Source organism: Limanda limanda, chromosome 13 (genome assembly GCF_963576545.1).
Source record: "Limanda limanda chromosome 13, fLimLim1.1, whole genome shotgun sequence".
Taxonomy (NCBI): domain Eukaryota; kingdom Metazoa; phylum Chordata; class Actinopteri; order Pleuronectiformes; family Pleuronectidae; genus Limanda; species Limanda limanda.
The window spans coordinates 22,330,817-22,343,581 of NC_083648.1; the positions used below are offsets into that span (position 1 = coordinate 22,330,817).

The window sequence follows — 12,765 nt, forward strand, 5'->3', positions numbered from 1 at the left end:
TGTGTAATCATTTCAATTTAGTTATTTGGAAAAATTTTAAATATTAACATGCTGGTTAAAAGTCTCAACTGTGCCTCACCTTCGTTCCTTTTCAGGGCCCCAGAGGACCAAAGGGAGACATAGGTCCTCAGGGTATCGAGGGGCCTTCAGGACTGAAGGTGAGTGATCATTGAGCTGCAAATCAAAATGTGCACTTGGATAGCTAGCATGCCATCACGTTGTCTAATGGCATTTGTTTATCGAAGAATAAACACTGAAACCCCTCCAACATGTAACAAGAAACAAGGAGTGTTTGTAAATGCAGAAAGGTATGGATAGATTAAACGTCTTTGCTCCTGTAACAGGGAGAAAAAGGAGAGGCAGGAGTCACCATTGCTGCTGATGGATCTATCTTATCTGCACCGAGAGGCCCCAAAGGGCCCAAAGGCATAAAGGTAAAGTAACCCCCACCCGTAAATGAGTCCACTACTTTACCCCCTTACTGATGATTTTACCCTCACTACAATGGTCAGATGGCTGCACAGTCATTAAGTCATTTCATACTGTGGTCCCTCCATCCGTGGTCCCTTCTTCTTAATCTGAACACCAGACACATTTTGGACAATAAGAAAGACTCCAGGTCTGCCTGCACTAACACGATTCCATAAAACTCAACAGTGAAATTGGAATATTATGAATCACAGCTGCAATGCTACAGAAGTCAAAGTCAAAATTATCTGTTTTATTGTTCTTCAACTCACTGTCAGTCCGACTATTGTAATATTATGATAACAGAAACACAAAGATCAAAACACCACATATCAATGCAGGTCTTAAGTTTCAATAAATACATTAAAGCTCAGTGATGTTCATGTACTGGAATAGAGAGCAAATCAAGTTCATCATTGTAAAACACTTCACACCACATGATCATTGTATTCTCATCTCAAATCTGTACTTTGTTGTATTTTGTAGGGTGACCAGGGGTACCAAGGACCATCTGGAGTTATGGTGAGACATTAATATCTACATGTTTCATCACTTAACTAAATAATAAAATAATATCATATCATAACAATATACCTGAAATCATTTTAGGAACTTTGTAATTTATTGATTCATTTGTTTTAAATACTTCATCACGTAGATGAAAGATTGTATTGAAGTGTACGAACAGTGTTTATGTGTTAATTTCAGGGCCCAATAGGACCTCCAGGACTAAAAGGAGAATATGGTTTCCCTGGTCGCGCGGTGAGTGGCTTCTGTTTATCTGCATGTGTACTCGTCAGAAAATAACCAACCCAACTGCAGTGAGAGAGTCTGCTGAGGAGCTGGTCAAAAGTTAATGAAAAAAATAAATAGATCCAGTGTGGGAAAAGCCTATTCTGTAAAAAAAATCTTTCTGATAATTCACTTCACTGTGTTTAAATGCGACTTTTAACTGGGGAAACTTTTCTCATGAATGATTTGAGTGGCTTGTCGGCTTGGCTTTTCAAATGATGCACTCTGCATTTATACAGAGAACTAACTTGTTTTCATTCTTTCTCTTCCTGTAGGGGCGACCTGGTTTGCCTGGAAGGAAAGGAGACCGAGGAGAAGCTGAAGGCCTGCAGGTAAGACAAAGCACCATCAGCCCCAAAGGCTCTCTGTCCACTACCTGCTCAGCGCCCCAACAGCAGACAGAGGCAGTCAGAGAGCAGCCAGAGATTTGTCTCAGGAGCAGGAGGAGTTCAAAACAGAGCTAACAGACAGTGAATATTGGACCTAGATTCATCATATGAACACAAATTTCAAATGAAAGACATTGGAGGGGGCACGCGTTGTATACCTCAAACAGGAAACAACTGCAACTCTTGATTTTCTAATATTGCCATTTCCGAATGACATAATCATGACATACATTATGCAATATTCTGAAGAATGATTGGTTAATCTCGATAAGCTGTAGACCATGTCTCCAATCCTGATGCAGAAATTAATGCATTACTACTACCGTCATGGTGACATCGTTCCTACTATATGATCAGAAATGATTTTCTGATTCAAGCCTCAGGTTGTGTCTCTTCATCTATAAGATGCAATTTTAATTTTCATAATGTCATTTACTAACATTCTTGTGACTTCTTCATGATTCATTATTTTAATATATGATGTGGAACAATAGTCTGATCAGGTATACTAAGCTTTCGATTGTCTCTTTAGCTTAATTACTAGCAGGGATATCTTAAAAAAGGGGTTTTAGACGATGTTTTTGTTGAATTTGACCTTTGACTTTGGCTGTTGTCCCAGAGCCCCTCCTTCTTCTTCTTCTCTTGTCTTTTGGTTTGTTTGGTTTTCTTCCTTCCACTTTTTTTTTTACATCTATCTGTCTTTGTCTCCCTGTTTCTAAAGGCTTCTGTGTTGTGTATTTTTGAAAAAGGAAAAAAATTACTTCAACTGTATTTCAACTGTGTTTCTGTGTCTCAGGGACCACCAGGTCCCCCCGGCCCACCTGGAATTCCAGGAAGAATTATTGGTCTCAAGGGAGTAAGTATGAACTTTATACACATTATATTTGATAGACTTTAGCAGCTTTTAATTTTCACTAGGGTTCATTCTCCAAAGTAACTTCAGTCAATGGAATTATTTTAAAGATGCTGTAATCTCATAACGCGTAAAAATGTTAATCATTAAGTGTCAGTCTGCGGAGCACCACTATCTTAAAATGTTTTTGTTTTTTTTATAATGGATAAAGATCCTGACACTTGACAGGTTGATTCACTTTAATTGAAATTTTAAAACTTGTATTTAGTCTGACTCTGCTGCTCTCCTTTGAATCCTTAAAGACAGTGTTCCCCGTGCGCCCCAGACCGCACTGCAAAAAGGGACTAGTAAGTGTGAGTGGGACCACCTGATTGGTCCGTTTCTGTCTGAGATTGACCATCAGTGGTTCTACTGGTGTGCGGGTGTAGCAGCATGGCAGCTCTCTGGTCTGGGCTACGAACAGCAGCCCATTCCTCCCCTCCTCTTTTACCTCTGTTCGGTTTCTCCTCCCCTCCCTCTTTGCTCTCTTTACGTCCTAATGATCGTTGGTAAAGGCTCCATGTTTGTGGGTCTGGTCTCATTTCACCAGGCATTAACATTTGTCCTGTAAGCAGCTTATTCGTCCTCATTTTACACAGATCTACATGTTAAGTGGATTGTAAGTAGTTGCCAGATATGAGATAAAAGATGCATTAGCTACCTGCTAATTTAATTTGGCCATAAATTTAAGGCATCCAATAAGATCACTGAGGACAAATGCTATTTCCTCGTCCGTCCTTACTCTCCTCATCATCTCCAGGAGGAAGCTGGATGAAACTCTGACAGGGAAGAGAAAAATAAATAGTTGAATCTAATCCCTGTTGGTGCCAAATCACTTTCAGTTCAACTGGTTTAAACAGGAAACTAGAGAATGTATTCATAAATAAATGTTGGCTACGATAAGTTTTAGATTGTTACTTGTTCCAAAGAAAGGCTGCTTTCTTAATCAGTTGTACTGAAAGTGTGAGAAGTCAAACTCCCTGTGCTTGTGGTGTTGGGTTTTCTGGGTTCAGCTGTACAACCTTGCGTCTGACAGTCTTTTCCGAATTGCTATAACACATTTCCTGAAACTTCCTCTCCTTTTTCTTAAAACAGGACACACAAACCCCAAAAAAGGGACACTCACAAAACCTTTGACTTGAGTTGCAAAATCAAACAATCAATTATCTTTACCCACAACCAAACACTGCCATCAAATAACATTCACAATCATAAAACACTACATGAATAAATGAAAAACAATGCACTCTGAGTATAGCAGGGGAAAAAACATCTTTGTATTTACTGTAGGATATTTGCGGTTCCTGCACTTTAAACTTTTAAATGTAAACATGAAATCTGCAGCAAAAATTAAAAAACTGTATGATTTTAATGTAGTAATTAATTTCAATCCTTCATTCTGCCTCAGCATTCTGCCTCTTGGCCGGGTCAGGCCACAGGACTTCATCTACATCACAGGCAATTCTCTCCTTTGCTAAACAATGGGGAAAGAATCGTTGGCGAATCCAGCCTTGAATAGAACCAGATAGAATAGATTCAATAGATCCTATATCATCCACTGACTGATGAGATTTTCTTGGGTATGGGGGTTTTGGCCTAACAGCATGCTGAGAACATTTTTTCTATAAGGTTCAAGAAGGAAGAGTATGATGGAAGGCAAACATAGCTATTGATGAAATATTATCATGCTCTTTGACCAAAGCGAAAGCTCATGTTGTTCCAAATATCAACATAAACACGAGGCTCGGCCTTGTGAACATGTCTGAGCAAATCCTCCTGTGGACCGTCAGAATCTTTGTTGACGTTTCGTGATGAATGGTCCTAAAGTAAAATGACATCCACAAGTGTGTCTAATCAGAAGATCAGTGTTTTAAGTTTTGCCAACTATGTGATTGATTCAATAAATTTGTTTAGATAATGGGGTTCAGTGTCTCCTGTGGCTCTAGTGATGCTTCTGGCTGAATTCAAAGCAGCTGAACTAGTGATCAGATTGGAACATAGACATATTTGTAATACAGAAGCAGTGCTTGGTTTGTTGGAGATGGATTGAGCTTGAAACTTGACTCCTTTTTCCTAAACTTCAGATGTGGGGATTAACACAGTAAAATTATGTATACATCTCTGGTGGAGACATTTTTTTTAGATCTGCAATCTTTATGCCTAGTTTTTTTTTTGATCATATAAACAATACACTTAGAGAAGTTTTATCACATAAGAGTGGTTAGCACTGTCGCCTCACTGCAAGAGGGTGCCCGGTTTGAATCCCAATTTGGGTAGCGTCTTTCTGTGTGGAATTTGCATGTTTCTCTCTGGGTACTCCGGCTTCCTACCGCAGTCCAAAGACATCAAGTTTAATTGGAGACAATAAATTGGCCGTATGTGTTTGTCTCTTTAAGTGGTCCCTGTGATCCGCTGGGGACATGTCCAGGGTGAATCCCGCGTCCCACCCAATGTCAGCTGGGATTGGCTCCAGTTAAGCGTATAAACATTATAGATAATGAATAGATGGATGGATTGATGGAGATTGGATTTCTCTTATATCAATCTGCTGCAGTGAAGGACAGCATCATCCCTAACGCTTACAATTAAACAGTTCATTCGATGCTTGTAATTTTGTGCTTATGATCCACCCGGGACATGCAGATGAACAGGACAGTTTCATACAAGTATGCAAGTGGTGGTTGGTTTTGGTCCACCTGAACATTTCGGCTGATTTTCTAGGCCTCAAACAGAGTTATATGTTACAGGCAGTGGTTCACTCTACTTCTGTGTGCATGCACCTGATTAGTGGGTTTTTAGAAAGCAGATTGAATCCAGAGGGGGTTCATTGATGTGTGGCAAAAGGACATAGTTTCGGTTTTTATGGGCTAAGTGTCGGCTGCTACTTGGAGTCTTCAGTGTGTGGTTTAACAGGAACGTCCAGGATAGTGACTGTGTTAAACCCTGTGTGATGAAACAAGGAAACCTTTTACATTCACCATGCTGCTAATAACCCAGCCCTGCTTTCACCTTAATCCCTAACTTTGTACAGACGGGTGGAGGGTGTATACGTGCAGCTCTCTATAGCATGCATCCCTTGTATGTAACAGGTGTTGTTGTGCAGTGCTGACAGCAATGTTTTAATCTTTGGATCTTATGCTTTTTATTATAACCCAAGTTATACTATTTTGTCACACATTCTTTACAGATGTTTTACTTACAAAATTAATTCAATCCATGTTTTCAGCAGTCTGCAGATTTGTGAACATGTGCATATGTTTTTAGTATCCATCTGATGCTAGTGAGCATGTATGTGTGTGTAGGAGTCAGTGACAAGGGGAGACTCAGTTGGAGCTAAAGGTGACAAAGGAGATGAGGGGATTCCTGGAGAGCCAGGCACATCTGGTAAGAACTCAACATCATTAATGCTCTGAATTGCTCACTCACAACTTTTGTGTGTGATTAACACTATGATGCTCAATCAAACAGTACCAGTAACTTTACATGAAACAGTAAGGCATATGGAAATTCAAACTGTTTGTTTAATTGCAACGTCATTATGTAAGAAACTATTTTTTGCAATCATAAATAATTATACACATGTATTATTTATGTTATGTTTCATCTCAGAACCCTTTCTGGATGGAATTGTGGTGAGTACTAATTGACTCTATAAACCTCCTGAAGAGTTTAAACTTGTTCTTTGTGTCAACAATTTATCTAAGAGTGAGGATTTTTGTAACATTATAACAATAAATTTGTTTATATAAAAAAGATAATTATGTTATTATTATCTTATTTTAGCAACTCCACTGCCTTTATCACGTCTGCACAGACTCTGGCTCCAAATACAAAAGATAAACCTGCACAGAGAAATGTCACATGACTGCCGTTCCACCACAGCTCTATAGATTCTCTCATTATGTTTCAGCTCATTGTTTTGGTTTTATTACCTCTCCCTTTAACACTTTAGACTCACTCAGCTGAAGTGCATCATTAAACCTATTATTCAGCACCAAACAGTAAAAAAACAGCAACAACAAGCTTTTCAGCATGACATTAGACCTGTGGAGGTGGTGGAGGCCAAAAAAGAATAAAAATAAAAATAATATTGGACATATATAATCTAATTTATTGGATGACGAGACACAGTGCTGCGCAATGTCTGCTAGATGTTAAAATAGGCAACTGTTTGTTAACAAGAAAAACACAGCAACTTTATACGGTAAATCTTGTTCCGTTTCCCCCGGGTTGCCAAAAATAAATAAATGTGAAAAAAAGTATATGACTGTATTTGACTTGCTAATATGGGTGATCTATACCCATATCATCACTGACACTGAAATATGCTCCTGACACTTCCATATCTCTACTCAGTGCTGCTCTGGTTGATCTCTGTTGTCTCTCCTGTCAGGGTGCGAGAGGAAATCAGGGCAACAAAGGTGAAAAGGGAGACAGGGGTGACACCCCTGGGCCTGGTCCTCCGGGAACGCCTGGCAGGTCAGGACTTGTGGTGAGTTCCGATATTAATAAACTCCGTCCTGACGATGCTTTAAGATTCTCCGTCCTGAGTTAGAGTTTTTCTAAAGTTATTATTGTATTTCTGAACCTGTAGGGTCCAAAAGGTGAGTCCATCGTTGGTCCTCAGGGTCCCGTAGGTCCTCCTGGCGTGCCTGGAGCCCCTGGGTTCGGACGCCCCGGCCCCCGAGGCCCCGCTGGCCCCGCTGGCCCCGCTGGCCCTCCAGGACCTGCACCTCCATATGGATCTGGTATGTAGAAAGAGAAAGATTAAGTAATATTCAATCTCTACTAGGAAAAGTTCTAGATCAAAATCAGTACATATATGGTGTATGAGTGAAAGCTGACTAAGTAGTTAGTTGTTGAATGTAACTCTTATGTGTTGTCATCAGATGACAGCGTACCTGGCCCTCCTGGTCCTCCCGGTCCACCAGGTTCTTCAGGATCTTCAGGATCCGGCAACCTGGTACCAAAACACGCCTCAAGTTCCACCCTGCTTAAAAGAAAAAAACTATAAAACTATTATTTTCAGTCATTGATAACTTCAAAATTTGTCATTAAGTTACAGCTCTGATGCTGTGGTGTTGTGTGTGTACAGGTGACCGTCTATAAATCCACCCACGCTCTGATCAGAGAGAGTCAACGGGCTCCAGAAGGAACCCTGGCCTATGTTTCTGAGAGAGGAGGAGAGCTGTACATCAAGCGGCGGAACAGCTGGCGCAAGATCCAGGTGGGAAGATGGTGGGCGGACATGTTTCTGCTTGGTTGGATGTTGGACTTTCCCATTCTGATTATCAATAATTTATCATCCATATACACATATATGTACATAGGTATTTTTTTAGACAATAAAATCAGCAAAATGTTTGTTACGTACCAATCAACATGTAAGTGTATTTGACCCAGAGTCTGTGTATGTGTGCGTCTGTCTAACAGCTTGGAGAGTTGCTCCATCACGGACCTTCCTCCTCAGCAGAGTCTCAGACGCTTAGCGTACCTGGAGAATATAGCAGACCACACAGGAGCCACAGCCAGGTGCATACACGTGCACGTGCACGTGCACATGCACTGGCACACACACACACACACACACACTAACACACACACACACTTACTGTCATTTTGTCTGTATGTGGAATGCGTATCTCGTGAACCGGTCATCTTCTCTATAAATGTAAGGTCTTGACCTTATTATGTTATTATTTGGCTCTTTAATCGGACTGAACAGAAAATCTTTAATTACAATCGATACTTTACTTTGTAACCTCGTTTAGATAAGTGCTATACAAATAAAGTTATCATTATTATCGGCTTCACAATTACATTGTTAGTGACCCAGAGAAGTCCTCGGCCGAGTTTGTTGTGATTATATGCAGGTGATACGTTCAATATTAATCAACTTTGAATAAATGGGTGATGAGCGCTCTGTAGCAGTCAGTGGGGGCGGGGCAATGTATGTAAAATATACACATGGTCAGTAAATTAATGTAAATTATAAATAAAAGCCACACACATGAACAGTAAAAAAGCAAATTCAGTTATATATTTGTCACTGCAGACAAACCAGGTAGGATGAACACAAAGTTTTCTAACTTCACTCTGCACCATAGACTGTTTATAAAAGGCTCTGCACACAAACAATGAAAAGTGACAGCATATCGTAGAACTGTATGAGGTCGACAAACTACTGACCAGTAATAATTCTGAAGTAGCTCCAGAGCATCAACACAGGACAAGATAACAGTCCCCACAGGTTGGGAATGGAAAGACTGGAATAAACACATATGTTCTAACATTTATAATTGCTGTTTATGAACTTGTCTTTAAAATAATAGATGACTAAATATGTTCCAACAGGAGTTGCAGGATGGCGGTAGAGGATATCAGCCGAGCTTTAACGTACTACCCCAGACCTTTAATGCTGTTCCTGGGGTGAGTAAACACATGTTCTCCCTTACACACACCTACATGCACGCACACTTAGAAATTACTTTGCCGAACACCAGCTGCACTGATGTCAGATTCGTGAAGGATAACGTGTCAGATTTGGACCAAGTGTATTTCTTCTCCAACCCACCAGCTCCATCTGGTAGCACTGAACTCGCCTCTGAAAGGGGATATGCGTGGTATCCGGGGGGCCGACTTCCAGTGCTACCAGCAGGCGCGCTCCGTGGGACTGACGGCCACGTACAGGGCCTTCCTGTCCTCACACCTCCAGGACCTGTCCACCATCGTGAGGAAGGCGGACCGCAACGACATGCCAGTGGTTAATCTCAGGGTAAGGGCAAATTAAAATGTACCTTTAATGCGTAAAACCCAGAATAATTGTCACTGAAGCTTTGTAGAGGCCTGATTTGTTCTTTTAGAATCTAATGACTGATTACATCCAAAGCTGAATTTCAGTTGTGATGTGTTGAGTTACAAGTTTGAGTTTGTCAACTTTCAACTGCCACAATAAATTTTCACACTAAAGTGTCCACAAGCATTTCAACTGTCTATTATGAAGAAAAAACTTCATACTGTCTCTGTATTTGTTAAAGCACCCCCACTCCCTTATGCAACATAATATAACCACTGCATTGTTCCCACTTTGGAACACATTCAGAGGGTTTATTAAATCAAACGATTTGCAAAAAAAAGAAAACAAGATGCTACCTAGTCAGTAAAAATCTGTTATGTGATGTTATACCTTGGTGAGTGAAAGATACAACCTGTTGAAATCTGAACTAAAATAACAATCATATCCCAGGAGCACATGTGGGAGCTGAAAAAGAGAGATAGAGAGAGAAAGAGAGAGAGAGAGAGAGAGAGAGAGAGAGAGAGAGAGAGTTAAATAGGCGTTGTCACAATGTCATGGGTCCCATCTGTGATTTAATTAAATAAATAGTGTGTTTAATATATGTTTAAATATTTATGCACATAAGTTTAACTTTATTTCATTTAATCACCCTCAACTTATTTGATTTATTCACACTAACTCAACCTGATGGAAAACTATTTTTCCAGGCTTTATCCCTTCACCAGATATCACAGATTCATCTTCATATAAATATAACACACAATATTTCACTGTGGTGTATTTCTTCAGTGATGGTGATTACATCATACTTTTTAACTTCAAGAGATTTTTCATTATTAGAGGTGAATACATGTGTTTCTGTGTTTTCCTACAGATTTATAGTTATAATCCTGATAAATGATGTATTAACTGTTGACATCATCTTTTGAGTATTTTCTTTTTATTCTCCTTCTGTTTTCTCCTCAGGGTGAAGTGTTGTTCAGTAGTTGGATGTCCATCTTCTCTGGGAATGGAGGAACATTTAATCCATCCACTCCCATTTACTCCTTTGACGGACGCAACGTTATGACTGATTCATCATGGTGAGTGTATGTGTGTGTGTGTGTGTGTGTGTGTGTGTGTGTGTGTGTGAGTGTGTGTGTGTGTGTGTGTGTGTGTGTGTGTGTGTGTGTGTGTGTGTGTGTGTGTGTGTGTGTGTGTGTGTGCGTACATGTGGGCAACTAAGGGAAAGTATTTGTGTGCAGGGATCATCCAAACCAATGGTCTTTTCTATCAGACAGGTCATAAATCTCATGTCCACATGAGCAGCAGCTCTCACTGAAAAGAACATTTGTGCAATAAGCAGGAGCTGAAGTATCTTTGAGCATCTCCCAGCATGCATTTGGTCACAGATGATAGGGTAGATGAAGCACTTTAAAGACATTAATAGATAATTCTGCTTTACAATAAGGAATATTTTCCTCTTTCTCTGTACCAGTCACCTGCAAACATGTGTGTCATGTGTTCATAGTACATACATGTCCAACCCATAGACTGTATATAAAGTTGACATCATCATGACAGCTCTGAAAATTGCCTCCGTTGCCCCGGGTGACTGTTTGCAGTATAGTTCATAAACCCCACTACCTCCATGTTGATGGATGGTACGGGTACCAAAATATAGTGAAAAAAATGCACATTTAATACATTTTAATCAAAGATAATTTCTGTCATTTTAGGTATAGTTCTCACCACACTGATATTTATTCAGGTGTCTGTTTTAAATTTGGTTTTAATTACTTATTTGATAGAATAAATATTAAGTAAGTAAAGATAATATTTGAGTTTGATATATAAAACTTTGGCTACCTCGACTCGCTACAGTGTAACTTTTGGCTTAGAGCGACGTCGTGGCGATAGAGGATCCCACTGGGGTCCCACACACAGCCAGGGATGAAGTGTTGCTTTTCAGCATAATTTATAACTTAAACATAAATTCATAAAGCTCTAACTTAAATACAGCAGCACTTTCTGCTGGACTTTTGCAGCTCAGCAGCATCCCTTCCTGTGTGTCTCTCCTGTGCGTCTCTCGTGTCTCGCGTCTTGTGTCTCTCTCCCTTTTAAACCTGAGGACCAATCAGCTAACAGCTCTCACCTGCACTGATTGGTCCTCTGGTTCAGATGGATTACAGTCTCTGGTGTTGCCTTGAAGTGTTGCATTTAACTGAAAAGCTTACAGTCAGCAATAGATGATCATAAAGCAACAATAAAACTTTTTGGACTCTTGGGTTCTAACTTTAGTTTGCATGTTCTCGCTCTGCCTGCTCTGGTTTACTCCAGGTGCTCCGCCTCTCGCCCAGTGTCGGCTGGATATGGGTTCACTGTCTCAGTTTTAGGCCTTTGAAAACTTTAAAATGTATACATGAGAGAATCATTTTCCATGCACCTGACGTGCAGCTGGGAGGAAAGTGGAGCACTCAGTGGAAGCACATGCAGACACAGGGAGAACGTGTAACTCTGCTTCCTGTGAGCCTTTCTGAGGCCATGGACCCGGTCACACATCGGTGAATGGGTCTGACCTTTGCCTCCTGGTTCACTTCCAATCAGCTCGGGTGAGGAGCAGAATAAAACATTTGCTCCTCATGGCTAAGCACATCAGTTTGGTGAACTGCAGTCATGTATGAGTGGCCGTGCCCTCAGCCTTCCACCACTAGTCCGAAGTAACTGTTGACCTGAAACATAGCGGGGTCTCTATTTATCTGTCTTTGTTTCTGATTCTCATACATCCTCCACTCTCTCACCCTCCTCCTCCTCCATCAGGCCAGAGAAGCTGGTGTGGCACGGCTCCAGCACCGTGGGAATCCGTCTGACCCACAACTACTGCGAGGCGTGGAGGACAGGCGACATGGCGGTGACGGGCCAGGCCGCGCTGCTGCAGACGGGACGACTGCTGGGGCAACACACCCACTCCTGCTCCAACCCCTACGTCGTGCTGTGCATAGAGAACACATATGTGGGCAACACACATCTGAGGAGGACCTGAGGAGACAGAGGACACACACACACACACACAGACACACACATACACACACACACACACGTTAACACATGAAGAATAACACATGCAGGCATGCTGAAAGTAGAAAATGTGAACACTGTGCACATGAATGGGAAACACACGCAGGCACATACACACATAATGATGTTATAGACATGACTCTTGAGTACAGACGAAAAACACAATATTTTTCCCAAAAAGGTTTTTCCACAAAGTTATTTTCTCTAATTGTTGAATCACGTTTATATTGAAAAAGATTAAAAAAATGAATAAATAAAATTAAATAGGGCACATTTACCACGACGCTTTGCTCGCTATACAAATAGACACAGTACACAGATAACATTGAAGGCTTGACCCATAATCGCAGTGTGGCGCCCCCTGCAGACTC

General features: G+C 40.8%; 1 protein-coding gene across 1 annotated transcript in view; it reads left to right on the forward strand.

Moving 5' to 3' along the window:
• The window catches only part of col15a1b (collagen, type XV, alpha 1b), a 34,290-nt gene extending 21,931 nt beyond the window's left edge, over positions 1 to 12,359 (forward strand). The window contains exons 27-44 of the mRNA XM_061084844.1: positions 96 to 158; positions 345 to 434; positions 955 to 990; positions 1,177 to 1,230; positions 1,536 to 1,592; positions 2,446 to 2,505; positions 2,805 to 2,849; positions 5,844 to 5,925; positions 6,151 to 6,173; positions 6,935 to 7,033; positions 7,136 to 7,293; positions 7,438 to 7,504; positions 7,637 to 7,768; positions 7,975 to 8,073; positions 8,896 to 8,970; positions 9,119 to 9,316; positions 10,304 to 10,419; positions 12,137 to 12,359. Of these exons, the coding sequence (XP_060940827.1) occupies positions 96 to 158; positions 345 to 434; positions 955 to 990; positions 1,177 to 1,230; positions 1,536 to 1,592; positions 2,446 to 2,505; positions 2,805 to 2,849; positions 5,844 to 5,925; positions 6,151 to 6,173; positions 6,935 to 7,033; positions 7,136 to 7,293; positions 7,438 to 7,504; positions 7,637 to 7,768; positions 7,975 to 8,073; positions 8,896 to 8,970; positions 9,119 to 9,316; positions 10,304 to 10,419; positions 12,137 to 12,359 (1,677 nt within the window). The remainder of the gene's footprint in view (positions 1 to 95; positions 159 to 344; positions 435 to 954; positions 991 to 1,176; positions 1,231 to 1,535; positions 1,593 to 2,445; positions 2,506 to 2,804; positions 2,850 to 5,843; positions 5,926 to 6,150; positions 6,174 to 6,934; positions 7,034 to 7,135; positions 7,294 to 7,437; positions 7,505 to 7,636; positions 7,769 to 7,974; positions 8,074 to 8,895; positions 8,971 to 9,118; positions 9,317 to 10,303; positions 10,420 to 12,136) is intronic.
• The last annotated feature ends 406 nt before the right edge of the window (positions 12,360 to 12,765 follow it).